Here is a 20,303-nt window from a genome sequence, read left to right as displayed (position 1 = left end):
CTCAGCACGTGCTTTAGGCCTTCGCAAAGAGACACATTAAAAACATCTGTGGGGGAAATGGCCCAAAAGAGCCTGATGGCAGAAAATGCCTGTCTGCAGGGACACTTTCCTATAATGACATACCATACATGGAAAACATCTCCCTCTCTCTCTCTCCATATATATATATATATATCTATATATAATATTATTTTTTAATGGCCATGCATATTGTGTTACAGTCCTTTTGTGTTGATGTTCTAAGCTTCAGGATAGAAGCTGGCAATCTGATCTCATTCAGAGGTTAAATCGATGCCTTTTCTCCAAATGAGCGTATGAGGAACACTTTTCATCAACCATTCTTGAAAGTCCCCTTCTCCTTTGCACTAAATTGGTTTTGATATACTACAGCAGCCTTCCCGTTACTCTTTGGTCTCTTTTGTGGTGTTCTGTCCTTTCTAGAAAGTTGAGTGTTTTTAATAATTATTATAATCCTAGAAGGAGTAAAATGACATAATACTGAATGGAGACATTTTGTATTGTAAAGTACTGTAATTTTGAGAATTTCAAAATCAGTTTCAGAGTGAGAGAATCTTTTCCGGCGCAGACATGATCTCACAAAATGCTTTCCTTGAGATCCTGGCTTATCCCCAGGACTCGGATGCACTCAGCCCTTGGTCTGTCTGGCAAAGGTGGATGGAGGATCCGAGGGTGGGAAGAGATGGCTCCGTACTAGCTAAACCCACCACTGCCTTTTGCTTTGCAAAGAGTGAGAAAGGAGCTTTCCTGACCCCAGAAGGCGGGAGTTGGAGTCTCTGTTTGCCGATGTCCTTTTGCCAGCTTGAGGCTGGACCTCCTGTAGCATCAGTTTCACACGTACCTTAGGGGACAGGCCGTGCCCTGGCAGGACGCAGGTGCTCTTGGCTGTCTCTGCGCTTTATTTGCACATTCCAGAGGAGCTGCTGGCATTGGGTTCATCCCTGGTAGCGCTGCCTGCCTGTTGTGTCCTCTAGTGAAACCCCCCAGTTTGCTGGTCCCAGAGAACAGGCTCTGGGTCCCTTGTCCAGTGGGGCCAGTGTTCCTCCGTCTCCTCCTCCTTTTACCTGTGTTTCCAGCACCTGCAGTTCTCAAAGCCCTCTGTCACAGAGTGCCCCCTTTGCCAAGAGTCCCCCTGGTTTGGCTTTGGTCCTTGCCTCTGCCACCTCACCCTGCCAGACAGTGCCTGGTGCTGATCTCTCCTGAGCCTTGAGTGGCACAGGCTGTGAGGACACTGGCTGTGATGCTGCCCTGCCAGGTGCTCCAGAGGTGTGTGCAGCTGCTTTGCTGGAGCCTGGGCTCTGGCTCTGTGGTGGTGAGGGTAGAGAGCAGGCAAGAGGCAGGCTCTGAGGGCCTGTGTCCTTGCACTGGGTGGTGGTGGTCATGCACTATGTCCCTCTGCCCCTTTGCTGAAAGCAAGTGGGTCAGTGCAATGCCCTGTGAGATGGACATCTGTAATTTCCTGAATTCAAAGCACCATGTGCACTTCCTCCTCCTCCTCCTCCTCTCTAGCTGCAAAGCAGGATGTGTTTCCTTGTGTGTTCCCTCAGCCTGAGCTGGAAGTTGCTGGTGGCCTGAGCAGCAGGGACCAGCGTGCCAACTTCCCCAACAGGATTGCTCCAGCCCTTGGCCCTGGTGTCTGTCTGCTCTCCTCTGTCCCCTCTCCCAGGTGCAGCTTGGGGATACCCTGACACACCTTGCAGCAGCCTCTTTGTGCCCCGAGGGCTGCTCTGAACTGGTCTCTCCTCCAAGCGTGAGGGGCTGGTGTGACTGTGGGTGAATGTCCTCTGCTGCAGCCAGGCTGCTCATCTCTGCTCCCCAACTGTCCCCTCCCCTCTTCCACATCCCTGGGCTGTGTGCCCTTTTCCCAGTCATGCACTCATGCAGGGATTACTCTGCTTCTGGTACTCTTGGTGGAGAGGCTGCTGCAGCCCTCTCCAGTCACAGTCCCTACTCCAGTCCCATCCCATTCCCACGCAGGTGATCCCGCCCTGCACACCCCTTCCATGGCAGCAGGCTCTGCACCACTGCTCCGTGCCTTGTCCTGGGTGTCCCTTCCTTCAGCCCCTTCCCAACAACCCCCTGGTCACCAGGACATCACCAGTGAAGAAAAATGGAAGGGGAGGTTCAACCTTCCCAGCCCTGGCTGCCTCCCGGGAGCTTGGCCCCACAAGGCACCGAGTTGTGGCAGGTGATGAGGGATGCTGTCTCCCATAGCATGTCCCCAGGGTAAGGACTTCATGGAGCCAGTGTTCCAGTTAAGAAACCCACCATCAATCCAAATATGCAACTGTGAAAGCCAGAAGCCCTTGGCTGGGGCAGTGGGGGCCCGGTCCTGTGTGTGGCCGTGGCTGCACTCAGCATCCTTGGCTTTGTTGTCATTGCCAATAATTGGAGTTGTTGCATGTGCCCCCACGAGACTCAGCAGTGACTCTTTGAGTCTTGTCCTCCTTCCCAGAGATGTTCAGCTCGTGGATGTGGGCAATGGTGTCTGACCCACCACATTCCAGTCGTTCTGGGGAAATGGGCTGTGCAATGATGTAAATAAAAGTGAGACAAACTTTGGACTGTTGTGTTGTTATTGGAGGGGGCCAGGGCTGCAGAGCCCAGGCTGCCTCCCTGAGAGCCCCCCAGTACCCCCTGCCTGCAGCAGCTGCCATGGCCAGCCCCAGGGCCCCAGCAGAGGTTTCAAAGTTGGACAAAAGCCAGGGCTTTTTCATTTCTGGGCAGTTTCTCTGTCAGTGTACAGAAGCCTGCCTGGCGTGGGCCAAGCCAGGAGTCCTTTGGCCCCTGTTTGGGCCAGGGGTGTGTATGGGGCTGCATGGAGCGACCCTGATGCTGCGTGATGCCACCCTACAGAGGCTCCCTGTGAGCTGCCTGACCCAGGCCTGCCCACGGCCCTGCAGCCCAGCCCCTCACTGCAGGGCTGTGGGAGACGCTGGACACGTCTGCAAGCCCTGGTGGGGTCATGGTGGGCAGTGCCCAGCTGTGCCCAGCTGTGTCTGAGCTGTGCCCATGTGTGCAGGAGCTGTGTCAGAGCTGTGCCCGAGCTGTGCCCACGTGTGCAGGAGCTGCAGGGCAGGAGCCTTGCTCTGTGTGCTCGCTACCAGCTGGCTCTGAGAGCCACCCAGGAACAGCACCATGCCAGGGGCTGCAGGGCAGGGAGCCTCAGGGCAGAGACTTGGGCAGCCATCGTTCCCTGTTGTGTGGAGCAGTGAGGGGACCCAACATCCCCTGCAGCCTTGGCCCCAGCCCTGCACCTGTGCTGCAAATCTGGTCGCGCCACACTTGCAGCAGGGGGTTGGAAAATGTGAAGCTGCCCATTTAAAGTGCCACTCAAAGCACTGCAACACCAATGCTGGATGCATTTCTGAGGTCCTGGACAAGGCTTTAGCCTTGGGCAAGACCTTGGATGAGTTACTTGGCCAAGCTCTCAAATCAAGGATTTTCTGGGTTTGTTTATATTAAAAGAAAAAAAAGGTTTAAAAAAAGAGAGTGCTGTGGTTGGCTCAGCCAGACCTTTAAAATGAAACTGTGATGCCACACAGCAATCTGGCAGGGTGGGGAGAAGACAAAGTGGCATCTGCAACAGCGAGAACAGTGTAAAAGGAGCAGAAGTGCCAGGGAAAGGGCTCACCGGGAAAAAGGAAACAGTTCCATGGGAAGGGCGGTCAGTCACGGTTGTTTGGCTGATGTGCCAAATCCTGGCAGGCTTTGTTTGGAGCATGTCTGACAGACCAATGCTGAGAAGAGCATGTTTGTTGAGGTGCTTCCCCTCTCCACTGCTGCAGCGTTTTTCCCTGGCAGCAGGAGGGTCCCAGGGTCTGATCCCACCCTGCTGTGGCCCAAGGGCTTCAGGAGAGCCCTGTGGCCTCGCTGTGCAGGCAGGGTTGGGGGCAGCAGTCACTGCTGCCATGTGCTGGCTGTGGCACAAACCCCCAGCCCCGATTGCCTCCCCAGAACCACTCAGAGCCCAGGTGGGTCCAGCCTTGCTCAAGGACCCTGGGGTTCCTTACCCTTCCTACCCGTTGTGGTTCCAACATGCAGAGACCTCCAACATTTGAGAGCTGAATTTAAGCTCCCCTGAGTCTTTGTGGTGCAATTCTACATGAAACTGTATTTCTCACACAAATGCTGCAATTATGTAACTCAGCTCCCAGAGAGATGATTTTTTAAAATTTAATTTTTGGGAGACACATCAAAAAGGAAACAAAAAATATTTACTCCCTCCAGACCACAAAATTCCAGTGAAGAAGTTCCCAGACACCAATCCATTGAAAAACCCAACTTTTCTCCAGTCTGAGGGACTTAGTTGGCTTTCAGAAAGGAATTTCTTCTTCTTGATTGAAGTAGGTGGCCCTAAATGCACAGCACAGCTCTTTTGGGACGTTTTGCATGACAAAGGACAAAAATACAGAACTGACAATCTGCCATCTCCATATACCAACCTTCTGCTATGAACCTCTGTCACAGTGTAACCCCGGCTGACAACTAAACACCACACAGCCACTCAGTCACACACCACCCTCCAAGGCGGATGGGGGGAAAAAACCTTTTGATTTGAGATGAAAACAGTTTAATAATTGAGATAAAAGTAATATATAATAATACTAATGATAATAATAATTGTAATGAAAAAAATATAAACCCCAAGTGGAACAAGTGATGTCCAGTGTAGGTGCTCAGCACCCGCTATCTGTGCCCAGCTTGTCTCCCAGCAGCCATCAGCCCCTCACCAGCAGCTCCCCCAGTTTACACACTGGGCAGGATGTTTTATGGTGTGGAATATCTGAATGGCCAGTTCGGGTCACTGTCCTGGCTGTGCTCCCCCCCAGCTTCTCGTCCAACTCCTCACTGGCAGAGCACGAGGCACAGAGAAGGCCACGTAAACACCACATGACTGATGGTTGGCTTGTTGCGACCAATATTATCCTCACCCTAAATCCCAAACCCAGCACTGTGCTGGCCACTGAGAGGAAAATTAACTCTATCCCAAGCAAAAGGACAGTCTCAGAGGCTCCTGCCCATGGACAGTAGGATGCCTCTGTGGGAGCAGAGAACCCTGGGCTTCCCCAGACTTGATGCTACCACAGTGGAAGAAGCTTAGGGCAGAGCTCTGGGGGCAGATACCTGGGCTTGACCCAGTCCTGCAACTCTGCAGCTCCTGGAGTAGAGCAGGGAGACCAATATTGTTGTCTGTGCCCAGATGCCACCACAACGATGACAACTGAAGTGGCAGTAAAGAAGGTCCAACCAGAAATGATGAAATCTAGGCTGGACCCAGGCAATGTCCCTCTTCACCTTCTCCTCTCCTAAGGACAGGATTTAGCAGCATCCTGTGAGGTGGGGCCTTGAGAATGGCAGATCTGTGGCCATTCTTGTGGATTCCTGCCTCTCCTGTGGGTTTCAGACCCAGCTCAGCATTGTGCTTTCCTTCCTGGGCTGCCCCTGCACTGCTCCCAGTGCTCTGCTGCAAGAAATGTGCTTGGTGCACATCAGGCAAGGACAGGCTCTGGATGTGTGGGGAAGATAAGTGTTATCATGGGTATCCAGCTATGTTTGGGGTTTTTTAACTTAATTGAAAAAAGCCAGAGGCACTACACCAGCACCCTGGGAGGAGCTGGACCCTGCTATATTTTCCATGGCCTCATACAGAGCAGCTCTGCAGTGCCCTGGCACTCAGTGATGGTCCCTGCCAGGGACCACCAGGCACCAAGCTCCTCCCTGCTCCCAGTCTCTGTGCTCCCTGCTGTCCCTGCAGTCCCAGCCAAGGGTGGGGGGATAAAGGAGGCTCTGTTGTGGCATCCACCTCCATGAGCTGCCCGTCCTCTCCTTGGAGGCCAGAGGATCCTCATGAGGAGAAGCCAGCAGGATGCAGGACCCCCCCAGTTCCCAGCACCAGGACCCACGGTGGTGGATGGCGTTTGCCTTTCCAGCCTCTCCCCTGCCCCTGATGTTCCCTCCCTGTCAGGGGCACAGCTTGAGCCACGAGTCCGTCCCCACCCAGAGCCACGGGCGCAGCCTCTCCCCAGCACATGAGGCCAGGCAGAAAGCAAAGATTGGGGCTTCACTCTCAGCATCAGCAAAAGTCACCTGCTTGTCTGTGAAGTCCAGGCAGACCTGGATGGCCGTGGGGAGGCAGGGAAGGCGCAGTGGGGTCCAGTCAGGATCACTGAAAGCGTGGTACTGTCCAAACCACTGCCCCACGGCCCAGATCCCCTCCTGGGGCGTAAAATTGAGGACCCCCTTCCTCCTGACAGACTCCTGGGCCACTCCCACTGCCCACCAGTCCCCTGCCTCGGCCACCTCCACCTGCCAGCAGTGTCTCCCTGCAGCGAAGGCCTGGCTGCCCAGCACGCACGGCTCCGTGTCAAAGCGCTCGGGGCTGTCGGGCAGCAGGGCCCACTCGTGCCCCCGTCCCACCCCTCGCCGGTCACTGGCCAGAATGAGGAAGGGGTTGGCGGTGTCTGGGTCCAGAGTCACGTCAGCTGGGGAGAGAGGAGGAGAAGCTGCTCAGAACAGGCAGCCCTGGGGCTGCATCCACCCCAGCAAGAGAAGGGACAGGGTGAGCTCCTTTTCCCTGCAGTGGGAAAATCCCCCTGGCTGGACTGTCCCTGCTGCCCCATCCCTGTCCCCACCCCGGGGGCCTGCACACATCCTGGACAAGGGGACCTCAGTTTCCTGGAGGAGGAGGCAGCACCTGAGTGGGCGGGTGCACACCTGCAGCGCAGCCACCTGGACCTGAGCCTGGGTGTCTCTGGTGCTGTGAGAGGAGAACAGGCAGGTCAGGGCACAAACCAGTGCCGACCACAGTAGAGGTTACCCCAAGACCCACAACCCATGGCCCCAGATTCACATCTCTTTCTATGAACAGTGGAGGGGGCCAAGGATGTCAGCTCAGGAGCCTTTGGTGCTGGAGCTGGGCCTACAGGTGAGCAGCAAGAGTTCAGCTGGGAGTGTTGCAGCCACCAAGTCCCAACCCATGAAAAGCCCAGTTTGGGGACAAGCTCCAGTGCTTTGACCTTCAATAGCTGTCCCACAGCAGAAGCAGGATGCATTTGTCCTCAATAGAGGACAGTTCCCCCTCCTGTTCCCTTCTGAAAATTCACCTCTTCCACTCATCTCCTCCACCTCATCAGTCAGGGTCTCACTTTCTACTGCCTCCATCCTGGATGCCAGCACATCCACAGTCAATCAGCAGGGGGGGAGACAGGATTCACTGCTGGAAGTGGGAATTCCAAGACTCGAGGACTGCCTGAAGATGATAAAGCAGAGAAGGAGGAATGGAAAGGTCACAGCATTCAGCGCTTTTTACACAGCCAGTTCTTACCTGCCCAGCCTGCAGGCTGACTCCAGGAAAGCAGGTTTGAGGTGGGTTGAAGGGTCTGCAGTCTGCTTCCCACTCCTCTGATCCCCTCATCTGCCCATGGCTGGACCGAGCTTGCCCAGCACTTCCAGCCTGTTTGAGTGAGCAGGGCACAGTGCAGAGGGGCTGGATGGCTGGAGAGCAGACCTGGGAGTTTGTCTGGGTACCACCCCACCAAGCTTCCCCCTCCCATCGTCTGGGCAATGACCTCCCATGCCCTGAAGCTGCCAGCCCATGTGGGACCTCATCCAACACTTGAATTTGGCAATTCCTCCTGTTCCTGCAGTGCCCGGTCCTGTTTACATCACAGGGTCTGCTGCAGCCCAGCTGCAGGTGGCTGATAAGAGCCCCTGAGTGCTGGAGGAGTCTGTATCTCCCTGTGCAGGATGCTCAGAGCCCTCTTGGGCACCTCCAGCCCCTGGGGATGGCACCTGGGGACACCAGCTGCAGAGCAGTGGCCCTGCTCTGGGTGCCCAGGCTGCGTTCTGGGAGAAGGAAGGGGAGGTCTGGCTCTGCCCTGGCTGTTTGCCCAGTTCTGTCCTGCTGCGTGGGTTCATGGTGGAGATGTGTGCAGCGCATGTGCCACCTCGATTGCCCAGCTGGTACATGGGGAACAGCATGTGCTGGGCTTTGCATCCCACCCGTCTGCTCTGCAGGCAGCTCCTCCCGCGTCCAGGGGTGATGGCCTTATTGCCAGGCACAGGGAACACAAGGGATTCCACTCTGCTGTGCCATGTCACTCTGGAAGGCACCAGCTGGGCACAAATCAAGCAGGGTGCAAGGGCAGCTGCTGCCAGGGGGCTTTGCAGGCACCGCCTGAACCCTCTGCCTGCCTGAACCCCGGCCTGGAGCACTGACCAGTTCCACTTCACCCATGACCAGTTCCTCTTGCACTCTTCTGGCGTGTCTGACACCTTGTCCTCCCCAAATCCTTTCACTCCACACGGCTTTAGTGCTCACATCCTTCCCTTGGTACGTGGAGCTGTCTGGGACACGCAGCTTTGATCCCCAGCTTTGCACACCTATGCAGGCTGCGTGCTAGGAAAATTAATCCACAAACACCAGAGGTTTATGTCCAAAAAGGAGACAGAGGAGTCCTCTCTGGCTTTATTCAAATAAAGGGAGAGGCCATGGGGCATTCCCCTGCGATCTCTCGAATTTTTGGAGGATGCAGCCTCCTTTTTATCTCAATTTCCCAGCTGCATTTCCCTTCTCTCTTTCCCCACTGGCTGAGGTACTTGAGAGGTTCAGACTCCCCAATATGCCTGATACCACAGATTTCCCAAAGATTTCCCTCTAATGTACAACCCTCCCTTTGAATTTTTAACTCTTATGGAATTTAGGGGTTATTCTTCCCCATTGTTTCTTTCATCTTTCAATGTCTAATTTCGTTTATCAGCAAACCTAAAGTTTGTAAAACTTTTACAACCTAAAGTTGTAAAAGCAAATATCTTTTTCCATTCATCAATCAGTGGAATCCTTCCCATTGTTTCTTTTATCTCCCAGTGCTGGTTTTATCTACCAGCAGACCCACGGCTTGTTTGTAAAGACAAGTCCGCTATTCCTCTCATGGGTTTTCCTGGAATTGTGATCCCATCGTTAAATTATGAGGTTCTATCATTACACCTTCTTTGCTATCATTTGTTGTTGATGGGGGTTAGGACTTTTCCTTTTGTTTCTTTCTCTCAGGGAATTTTCTCCCATTTATTGCTAAGAGCCAATAGCGACCGATAATTGAGAGAGACAAGATACGGCCAGAGAAGGGGGAGGAGAGGAGCCGGCTGCGCTATGGCAGCTGGGGGCATTCTCCTGGGAAGGGCAGAGGTGCCGGGAGATGCGGGCTGGCGGGAGGGGCTGTGGCTCTCTCTCGCTCCGGACATCAGAGGGGAGGCTCAGAGGCTGCGCCCCTGCGGGCAGAATTCGCCATCTCTGCGGGGTGGGCTCCTCCTGCCCTCCACCGTGAGCGGAACTGCTCATGAGAGCGGCCGTGTCTCTGGGACCTTATTAACCCCTGCCTAACCTAACAAAGGACCCTCCCCATCTACTCGGGTAGACCCCTCAGGGGACACCCCGGGATCCCCGAGTCCCTCCCGCTCCGAGGGAGCCTCTCCCGGCGGCGCTCGGGAGCCGAGCGGCCCCTGCCCAGCCCCGCCGCTTCTCTGCCACTGCTCCGGGCTTTTCACTGCGCTGTAACTCAGCAGCCCTGCCTGCCGGGCCTCCCCTCGGCTCCTGCTACAGCTGCGGAGTTTCTGTTCCATTTCGTTTGCTACCCCGGAGTCCGCTCGTCCCTGCGGTTCCAGCCACCGCTCCGAGGCTCTGCTGCAGCCCCTTCCCGCCATGCAGCCCGCCCGCCATTGCCGTGTGGAGAGGCGGCCGGGCCGGCGCCACAGCGCCCCCTGCAGCCGCGGGGGAATCATCGCACCCGCCCCGCCCGGCCGGGAGCCACCGGCGCCCCTGCCGGCTGTGCCCGGAACTGCAGCAAAGGGGAAAGCGCCGAGAGAGGCGGGGCCGGGGCCGGGACCGGGGCCGGGGCCGGGACTGGGACTGGGCTGGGACCGGGGCGGGGGCTGGAGCTGGGGCTGGGGCTGGGACTGGGGCTGGGGCTGGGACGGGGACTGGATTTGTGGTTCTGTTGTTGCTGCTGCTGTGGTTGTTTGTTTGCCTTGTTACACACACACATATATATACATACATACTGTTAAAGAACTCTTACTCATTTTCCCATTTCTTTGCCTTTGCCTGAAAGCCCCTTGATTCCAATATAATAATATTGGAATAATAATGCAAATTATAGTAATTTGGCCATTCCAAGGGACGTTCCCGCCTTCCTTGGCAGACATGTGTTTTTCAAACCAGGACAGTTGTCCAGATCTGTGTCTCTGTAGCCTTTATTTTTTGCTTCTCTCTTTTCCTTGTCAGCCCTTTTGGCCAGGTTGCTGATCAGGTCCCTTTGCCCCAGCAGGTGCCCCCATGCCTGGCTGGGCTGGGATCGTGCTGCACCTCGCTGGGCTGAGCTCCCCTGGCACTGCCTTTGCCTCTCTCAGGGCAGCAGATTTCCCCATCCTTGATGTCCTCGCCTTTCAGCTGGGCATTGCTTTCAAGCAATTTTTAAGCTACTGCTGGGCTTTGCTGCCCCCCTGGCACTGCCTCTGGGTGTGAATCCTGGCTCTATCACCTCCCTTCTTGCCACTGCCTCTGCGCCCATGCCAGGGATGTGCAAACTGCTGCCAGAGCTGTGGGAGGAGGCTGCCCCATGCAGCCCTGGAGAGTCCCTGCAGCAGGGCTGGGTCTGCCAGAAGGCAGACCCAGAGCAAAAGCATGTCCAGAGCAAAAGCATTACCAAAATCCTCCACATCCCTCAGCAACTTTCATTTTGGAGCGGAGGTAGCGCACAAGGAAATGGGCAGCAAGCTGGGACAGGGTGACATTTTTGTTTCCTTTTCAGGCAGGGAAAGTTTTAGCTGGGACCAGGGGACCTCTCCGAGGTGCTGAGTGATGGCCGAGCAGCTCCTCCTCCAGCTCAGAGTGCTCAGGGGCTCCAGCTAGGTGGCTTTTTTTGGGACTCTGCAGATGGAAAGGACCCTCTGACATCTGTGAACTGCCCGTGGTTTTCACCTCTTGTTAGCAAAGTGGAGCCAAGTGAGTGAGCACAAAGGGGGGGTGGTGTTGTGTTGCATCTGTATAAGTTGGACCGTTCTGTTCCCCCCTATCTTGTAATGGTTCTGCGCTGGTTCTCCCCTCCCTCCTTTATGCTGCCAGTTATCCCAGCTCCTCCCCAGCTGCCTTGGAGATAAATGTATCCCTTCTCAAATCCCTCCCCGGTGCCCTGTCCCTCACTCAGTGCTCCCACCCTTCTCTCTGGAACTCTCTAGAAACTTCTAACCAGAGCGTCGAGTGATTGGCTCAGGGGCCGGGGCTCCACCCTCAAGTTTTCCCCATTGGTGTTCTCCTTAAGTCAATCTTTTGTGTCCCACTCCCCTCTGAAACCCTATTCGTCCAAGGACTGACTCCTCCCCTGTGTCCCTCCCTCCTTATAACCTGTTGTAACTTCTCCCTCTTTGGCTGTCGGTTTCCCCTGGGACTCAATTAACCTGGGTTCACCACAGCTGGAGAGCGCTCTCTTATTTCTGCTGACTGCAGCCATAAGCCCAGCCACGTCCTACCACAAGGTAACGCTGCTGTCATAGCACAGAGCGTTTGCCTTCGGTGCTGTCCCGAGCCACGGACATTGGGAGAGTGCCCCTGCACTACTAGCGGTGCTGGACAGCTAGCCAGGACATCTGAGAAGGACAATCCTTCCCCAGCCTGACCGCTTCAGGGTGGGGGAGCAGAGCAGGGTCAGGTCCTGTCCTGGCTGCGCCTTGCATTAGTGTTTTGGGTATTTTTTCACTGGTCCAAGGCCACTTCCTGCTCTCTTTGAGGTACGTGGAATGAGTCCTGATATGGTCAGGACTTCTCGTTCTGCACCTGTTTATCTCTTAATAACGAACCAAAAAAGGCAGAGCAGGCTGTCCTGCTTTCTGTCTTGGTCTGGAAAGACAGGAGTCTGCTAAGGAAGGCAGGAGCCTCCCCTGAAATGGAGAATGTAAACCCTCCCCACCCCTCCGAATTGCTATAAATTTTAAATTAAAGGGCTCTCAGCAAAAATATGGGAGCAGGAAATAACAGTTCTTTAATAGGGAAAGTAAAAAAAATTAAAGGATGGAATAAAACAATGCAGAACACTAGAACAACACTGACAGAGTCAGAACTCAACCTGACACCTTGGGGGGTGTTGGTAGCAGTCCAATTGGAAATGTGGCTGCAGCCCTCCTGCAGTGTCAGGGGTGGTTCTGTTGGAGCCAGGGGGATCTGTAGAGAAGGATGTATTCTTCCTCTGAAGATCCAGTGGAAGAGACAGCTGCTGTTCCTCTGGGCAATCCCGTGGAGAAGCCGTGCAGGTGTTCCAGAATCTCCAGATTATATCTGGGTAGGAATGCTTGGTTCCTCCCTCTGGGCTCACATCTCCCAGTGGGATGCTGTGGTTCTTATCAGCCATGCAGTGACATTCAATGGCCCATTATCAGATGTCCCCCCCAGAGGGAGGAGTGGTTGTGTGTGGTGGTTTGACAGGAAATGGGATTTCTGGGATGCTGTGGTCAGGCCAATGGGTACTCAGATTTTAAAATTGGCACCTGGTTTGGCCATTGGGACATTGGATCCGCCTCTGAGAACACGGAGGGGGGGGTTAAAAGCAGAGCTCTATCCTGGGAAGGTCTCTTTGGATTTCCAGCGAGAAGCGTTCGGATCTGTCCTCTGGCCCAGCTGCTGGATGGGCGGGGAGAGGGGAAAGCCACACGGCCTGGGAGAGGTGGGCCTGACCCTGAGGGGCCCAGGGGTGGGAGCATGGAAGAACTACTGAGAGGTATTCCCCCAATCCCCCCCTTCTGGGAGACAGAGACAGAGCCGTGCCTGGGACTGTTATCTTGGAATTTGATATAGTGTGCTGCTGGCACAGCACGAAGGCGGGGACAGCAAGGAGTCCAGCTGCTGGTAGGAGCTTTTAACCCCTTTGTGGACAATGAAATCTTTGCAGAGCATTGACATTTCCTGGAGGGGAGATGCAGTGGAGGATGAAGAAGGAACTGAGCAAGTGAGATGGAGGTCTGAGCAAGGGAGAGATATGAAAAGAATAGAACCTTGAAGAACCTTGAGTGGGAAGGGATGATGGAGTGGCTCTTATGCTGGACTCTTTCTGTACAGCCATGTACAGAACTGTGTTTCCTTGGGATACAGAGACTGCATCTGGGGGGGCAATGCCCCAGAGCCAAGAGGGTTCGGTGTTGGTGCCCCTCGGCCCCAGGGGGAATAATCTGGGGGGGACAGATGTCCCAAAGTTGAGATCGTGCCTTTTTGGAGTGGGACGATGCATCCTTAAAAGACAACCCTAGAAGCAGCTCTGGTCCATGTTCAGTAGTGAGAGCACTGGGCATGAAAAGGAAAAGGTCCCCATGGCCACAAGGAGGATTCTTCTCCCCTTGATGAACTGAGGATTGAGTATTCTAAAGGGTGGTGCCGGACCGAGAGTCGATGATTTGGGGAATGGATTGTATTGGAAATTTGGTGGGGAGGAGGGGGAGATGTATTGGTGAAGTTTTCATTTTCCTTGTGTGTTTTTTTCTTTTTTTTTTTTTTTTCTTGTAGTTTAGTTAATAAAGTTTTTTCTAAGTAGAAGCCTGCTTTGCTTATTCCTGGTCACATCTCACAGCAGATACCAGGGAAAGTGTATTTTCATGGGGGCACTGGCATTGTGCCAGTGTCAAACCATGACATTGTGGCAGAGATAAAGAAAATCTGCCCAATTAACAGAAAGTAACTGCCACAGCTCTAACAGATGGCAAATAGAATACATCTTGCATTGCAGTTGGGGACAGTCCGTCTCCCAGATCCCCTCAGTACCTCTTGTGCCTGGCATGGGGATGCTGCTGGCAAAATGACCTGGTATCTCAATTTTGGAGACAAATTTCAGGAGGAAACACCCTGGAATGGGCATTTCCTCTAGAGGGAAAGGGCTTCAATAACTCCTTTTTCTTCTGCCAATGAGAGAAATAGATATCAGGGGATGAAAATGAAAAAAATGCAAAACTATTTATTAACAAAGCAAGATACCCACAAAGCACAGGAAAAAAGACTCTGAACCTTTCACCCCATCCCCACCTCGCTGAGAGGTGAAGATGTTGGCTGCCCTTGTTTGTCTCTGGGAAGGGGTAAGAAAAGAAATTGTGAAGTGGCCTGGGAATGTGTTGGATTTCTGGCGTGGGACTTCTCCTCATGGCAGATGAAGTTGGTGGACTTTAATGTCCCTTCTTTTGCTGGTTTTTCTGGCCAGGGCTGCCACTGTGGGCTCCTCATGCCAAAGAAAAAAAAAAAAAAAACAACAAACCAAAACAGTTCAAGGAAAAAAAAACCAAAAATCCTCCAAAAGGATTTGCTGGTGAAAAGCCTCCAGGCCAGGGGAAGAAAAAAACCAAAAATAAACACAAACAAACAAACAAACCCCAAAACCAAAAACAGTAAAACACACCCAGAAGCTTCTTGCCTAAATTGGCGAAAATGAATCCAGCAAAAGCAATGAAGTAACAGTCCCTGTAGCTGCTGACCATGCCAGAGGGACAGAGATTGAACAGAGCCCATGCCTGAGCTCCCAGGCTCTGGCCCTGCCCCCTGGTTCATGTTAAAGATCCTGCAGACATTTCTGGGCATAAAGCAGATAATTACGGAATAGTTATCACCATAAACCACCCCAACCCCTGGCCTGGCAGCACACCAACAGCGCTGAGCAGCACCTGCTGTGCCCGAGCTCAGGTGCCACAGCAAACTCACAGCTCTCTCTTCTCCCTCTGGGTGTTTCTCCCAGCTCTGCTCAGGGTGAGGGGACACCCCAACCCCATCCCCTGGCCAAGGGCAGGCATGCCATGCTGCCCTGCAGCTTCTCCCCAGAGCAGCACGCACAGGACACGGAGGTGACCTGGTTTTGGGAGCAGCTCTCACCCTTTGTGCATCTCCACAGGGGCGGACAGGACCAGTATGGGGAGCAGATGCTTCAATATTGAGGGTGCACTGAGCTGCTCAAGGATGGCCCTGCCCAGGGCAGCACACACTTGAAAATTTTTCATGTCCAACTCTCTGACAGAGGGAATTACACCTGCTTTGTTTAACATGGCTAAATTATGTCGAGGCTGTGGTAGAGTTCAAGGTGACAGGGCTGTAGTTCATGTCCTTGGTACCTCTAATGTACTTGCTTGCAGCCAGTGCTTTTCCCCTGTCCTCCTGCCCAGAAGCAGTTTGAGGTGGCTGCTTTGGAAATAGGGTTTTCTTAAGTCCCATTTTGAAAATACTAAGGTTGTCTCAGAGAGGTGAAATTACCCATTGTAGAAGCGAAGGGAGACGACCCATCCTCTGATCAGCATCGGACTCCTATTTATTGATCCACCAGGCACTTTTTATAACAGTGTTAATTAAGCTCATACATATTGCAAAACCCGAGCTCATCATTGGTTACAGATTAAACATTAATCCCTCCTTTTGTTTTCAATACCTGTGGTTTGTTATTGAAACCAAGATTTGTTTTCTCACCCTGATATGAACGGTTCTCAAGGTTTCCATGTTTGTCACTTTTGCTTTCCCAAAACTTATCCAAGGACAAGATATTTACTTGTTATTAAAAAACAACCTGAGAAGTTCTGCTGTTTACATAGACGTGCCTGAGAACCTTGTTGTTTACAGAAACAGGCTTTGAGAATTTGCTCCTCACAGCTGCCTTTTACTTTTCCATCAGCTGTATATGATTATGGCCTGTCTGAACAAAACTCTATAAGCCATTTCTGAGCAAAATTCTCCAACAGCCCACCAAGTGGCCATAAGGAGATATGCTTCCTCCTTCAGAAGTGTTCTTGCTATTGTTTTCTTCATATAAGAAGGTGTAAGAAAAAAATTAGGCATTGGGTAATAAAGAATGTTGTAGTTTGGGCATTTATGTTATAATATCCAGGCCTGTGGATTATTTTCCTGCAGAACAGGCCTCCAGAGCAGATTTCTATGTTATGCAAATGAGATTGCAAGAAATGTCCTGACTCCAGGTGACATTTGTCTGAAAAAAACTCTTTGATTTTTCTGTGTCAAAGATTGCCATTGTCAGGAAGAGGAACAGCCAAATCACCACATGCCCCAGTATCCAGCACCCCACAGGCTCACCTGGGGTCTCTCTGTTCCCTGCGACTTTGATAGGGTATGTGCAGCTGTGCTCCCAAATCCATCACTTCCATCGGGGGGAAAAGGAACAGCCTTCAGTGTGACAGAGTTCCTACAGACCCCTGGCTGAAATAAACACTGGAACTAAATGAAAAAGGGAAAACCAATCTATGCCCTTAGTCTCCCCCGCCGTGAAATCGTGTCCTACAGGTTTAGTATGAGAAAGAAATCCTTGTGTCTCAATTTGGCACCTAAAGATATTTAATGCATTTTTTATTTTCCCTTGTGTCACAGGAAAGCTCCTGTTTCACTGGATGATTTGTTGGATTGAGAATCGTGTGGGGGTCCGGTTTGGCGAGTTCTGTGTGAGAGACAACTGCTCACTTTGAAAAGTTAAAGAGGTTTATTAAACCTTGACAAAAATACAGCAAAGGACTACATAAGGAAAAAGCTGCAGGGCTGGGAACTGCCCCTCGTGCACACCACGTGGCCAGTTCATCTTCAAGGTGGATGCTCAGTCTTTTATACCCCTGGGGTTGCATCAGCCAGCCCTGGCCCTTCCCAAAGTCTGTCAGCCTGCTCTTCTTTGCCATTTATCAATGGAGACTGCTTTGTAACTGGATTGGAGGTCAGGTGTTGCCATGCCTCACCCCCTAAGCACCCCCAAGCTTTTCCATTCCCAGCTGCCCCATGCAAGGGACACCTGTGCACACCTTTTTTACCTGTCCTAGACATCCCAGGCTGTCTGGTGGTCACAACACGGGGGGGGAAAGGGAACTATGGGAGAACAGAGGACATCTAAACTACAATAACATAACTATACATCACTAAAGCTTTTCTTAATATTCACACAATAGTTATCTTTTAATTATGAGAACCAGTCATCTCATTATCTGGACCCCGGCTTCACCGGCAAGGACAAAAGCAAAAGACGAGAGATGCTCTTCTTGTCAGCATGAACGTCCCACAACTTTATTGTGGAACACCTCCAGGGAAAGAGAGCGTCTGGGAGAGAGGTAATGGTGTCCAGGAAAAGAGAGAGCCTGGGATGGAGCTGTCCAGGAGAAGAAAGAGCAGGAATGGCTCATGGTGGGAGATTTTAAACCCGGGGGAACGGGGCAGGGAGAGGGGCCACAGCCCATGGGATACAACTGATAGAGGGGCGAGGGGAGGAAGTAACCCGGGCTAAGACCAGCACCACTGGGCTTTGGACGAGAGGGGAGAAGGGACAAACCATGTCATACAAACAAACCACTCAGTGCAATATAAAAACTACTCAGTGCACAATTCCAATTATGGGAATAAGATCCCAATATTACCAGGTAGATTGTGCCTGGGCTCGTCTGACCCTTGCTGCTGGGCCAAAGGCACAGTCAGAGACACCTCAGAGGCACCTTTGGCTGGCTGGATGGGGCAGCAGGCACTGGGACAAGTCCAGGCAAGGTTAGAAACTCAGTTTATCTCAGGTGGAAGGGCTTCAGGCTAGGGTGAAGAGGAAAAGGAGACAGATTCTGCAGAGGGTTTGATCCAGAGTTTTATTCCATGGTCACAGACATCTGAATCTTGGTAACAGCTCCAACAGAATCCCTAGCACATGGTCCTGGCTGAATTTAAGCCCAGGGACAAGAGGAGGGGAAGGGACAGATGAGCAGCAACCAGGTGGGAGGAGGAGGGTCTCAGGGGACGAGGGACACCCAGACAGGCCAGTGACCCCAGGCCTGAAGGGCATCCTTTGAACCTGACCAACCACACGATGGCCTTGCTGGAATGTTAAGACTGACTGACAACCCAGCAGGGGGCGAGGAGGAAGGGGAAGAGAGGTATTGCCACACCTGGGAAGGGACTGGGAAGTTTAAACCAGGAAATTGCAACACACTGCAACATCAATCACCCAGTGCACAATAATAACAACTAGTTTATAATAAACTACTTAGTGCAACACAACATCGATTGATTTGGGGCTGGAAATATATCAGAGGAGAGATGCAATGGTGAACTGGACTAAGCATATACCAAAATGCACTGCAGCAGCACGTGCTTTGAGGCACATCAGACCCTGCAGCCCTTCTGCCATGTAACCTGCTGGAGGTTAATCAGTGCTTGGTGGAAGGGATGATTTTAAAAATTATTTGCATTTCTTTATTTTCTTCATGGGAAGGCATCAGAAAAAAAATAGGTAAGTTTTACTTTCCATTTTCCAGAAATTGGAGAAATCTTCAAATGGAAGAATTCATGGGTTGCATTTCTGGGGGACATTTGGGATGGAAATGGTTTGGATACATATAATGCAATTAATTTGAATGAATCGATTTTGTAATTTTAAGGACAATCATTGCAGATCCACAGAAAGTGTGGTGGCTGCAGTCCTCCTGCAGTGACAGGCATGGTTCTGTTGAAGCAGTGATCCTATAGAAGGGTGGAGTTTTCCTCTGAAGATCCAGTGGGGGTGTAGATGGGCCTGGCCTTCCTCTGGGATTCTGGTGGGAAAAGGCTGACTATGGTCTTCCAAATCTTAGATTATATCCAGGTAGGAATGCTTGGCTCCTCCCTCTGGGTGGAACATCTCACAATAGGATGATGTAATTTTACCAGTGAGACTCAATGGCCCATTAACAGCAGATATTCCCCCGAGGGAGATTTGGTTGTGGAAGAGATAAACTGCCCAATTAACAGAAGATAACTGCCCACCTTTAACAGATGGTAATAGAATATACACCTCCACCCACATCTTGCAACCCAGGACATGCATCTTCCCCTGCCACAATCTGCTGTTGAGAGTTTTTTGCAGATTGAGGAGGTTTTGTTAGACAATGGCCATATTCAGCCGATGCACAATCCAGCCTGCTTGTTCTAATGGACAATGGTCACGTACACAGGCAATGAATAATGGACATATTCAGAAATGGGGTTGGTATATCCTTGAAGGAGATACAAGAAGAGTCATCAGGACTCAGCAAGTTTGTCAGCAAGTTTGGGAAAGTCAGAAAAAAGTAAATCATGGGTGGGCCTGAGTAGCACAGCAAGACGCGTGAAAAATTAGGTGATCCAATCAGCATTCAAATTTAGATGTGTGAACAGACAGGATTAACCAATCATGTATTAGCTAGAGACGCGTGGATAGTAGAGACTTACTATAAATATAGTCTTTTAGGGATAATAAATTTGGCTTCACTGGATCATGTCGGTCACGGTGTGCTGTCCCTGAACCTCCATGTCCTGCAGTCTGCCATCTCCCTCTCCCACTCTGCTGCTTCCTCAGGCAGCCCCAGCCAAGAGCTCCCCTGGGATGAGCTCTGCCCTGATGTGTTGGTTCCATCTCACCTGCAGTGAACATGGTTCTGGATCCAGAAACAGCCCGCTGGGACCTTGTCCTGTCTGATGATGGCAAAAGTGTGAAATGAGGTGACACACAACAGGACATCGCTGAGGGATTTAACCCATGCTGCTGTGTGCTGGCTGTGATGGCTTCACCTTCGGGGAGACAGTTCTGGGAGGTGAAGGTGGTGGATGCAGGAGGATGGGCCACGGGAAGACTCTACAGAAGATGTGAAAAAGAAGAATGATATTTTCTGGCTTGAATTTAAGCCAGAGAAAGGCAGCTGGGCAGTGGGGCTGTTGGCAGGGTACTTCCTAGCTCTCACCTCTCCTGATTGCACTCTTCTTCCTGAAATCAGTACCCCCAAATGGATCTAGATCTGTCTGGATTATAAAGAGGGATGGGTGGCATTTTCAGTGTTGGTGAGGGTATTTTCATCTTCCCATTTCCACTGGTATTGTCTATGAGAAAAAAATCCTCTTTTGGTTCTATCTGGGTCCTGGGACCTCTCAAAATATGACTGTGATGAATGTGAGGGAATGAGATAAGTCTTTTCTAGGAGAACTTGGTAGTTTATACTCACAGAAGGATTGAGGTTAGAAAGAACCTGTGGAGTTTCTGTGGCAACCAGCTGCTCAGGGCTGGGCTTACCTGAGGGCTGCCTTTGGTGTCTTTGGACCTTGTTTGGCTGAGTTGTGTAGGGTTTCCCAGGGCAGAGATCTTGTTATATTTCTGGACCTCTGTCCAATGCTGCATCTCTCTCAAGGGTCTGACCCAACCCTTTCTCTTTGGTCAGAATTTCTCCAGTTGCAACTCATGTTGTCAACTCTCCTTGTTCTGTTGAACACAATTTCTACTGAAAAGATGTTCCAGCAA

The 20,303-nt window shown here is 51.9% G+C and overlaps 2 protein-coding genes across 3 annotated transcripts; one reads left to right on the top strand and one right to left on the bottom strand.

Moving 5' to 3' along the window:
- Positions 1-5,462: 5,462 nt before the first annotated feature.
- Positions 5,463-7,472, bottom strand: LOC128947011 (thaicobrin-like). 2 transcript variants are annotated; one of them, XM_054291076.1, is made up of 3 exons: positions 7,346-7,472; positions 7,125-7,270; positions 5,463-6,503 (listed from the first exon to the last, which is right to left on the bottom strand). In XM_054291076.1, the coding sequence occupies exons 2-3, from the start codon at positions 7,180-7,182 to the stop codon at positions 5,983-5,985; spliced, it is 579 nt and encodes a 192-aa protein (XP_054147051.1). In that variant the 5' UTR covers positions 7,183-7,270; positions 7,346-7,472; the 3' UTR covers positions 5,463-5,982. The 2 variants fall into 2 exon arrangements, with proteins under 2 accessions (XP_054147051.1, XP_054147052.1); XM_054291077.1 differs by lacking the exon at positions 7,346-7,472 and having other exon boundaries at positions 7,125-7,307.
- A 7,363-nt stretch (positions 7,473-14,835) lies between these two features.
- On the top strand, positions 14,836-19,512 carry LOC128946864 (myelin-oligodendrocyte glycoprotein-like). Its single transcript, XM_054290862.1, is given in 3 exon segments — positions 14,836-15,036; positions 16,045-16,090; positions 19,439-19,512. Coding segments are annotated over 3 exon segments (321 nt in total).
- The last annotated feature ends 791 nt before the right edge of the window (positions 19,513-20,303 follow it).

Source organism: Melozone crissalis, unplaced genomic scaffold, assembly GCF_028551555.1.
Source record: "Melozone crissalis strain CALT ecotype California unplaced genomic scaffold, PUWL_Pcris_2 ptg000088l_1, whole genome shotgun sequence".
Taxonomy (NCBI): domain Eukaryota; kingdom Metazoa; phylum Chordata; class Aves; order Passeriformes; family Passerellidae; genus Melozone; species Melozone crissalis.
This window is presented reverse-complemented; position numbering and strand designations above follow the sequence as displayed.

Coding starts and splice junctions, on each gene's coding strand:
- LOC128947011 (XM_054291076.1), bottom strand. CDS start 7,182: ATGGAGGCAGTAGAAAGTGAGACCCTGACTGATGAGGTGGAGGAGATG. Junction 6,504..7,124: donor GGAGGAGATGAGTGGAAGAG/GTGAATTTTCAG, acceptor CTCTCTCCCCAG/CTGACGTGACTCTGGACCCA.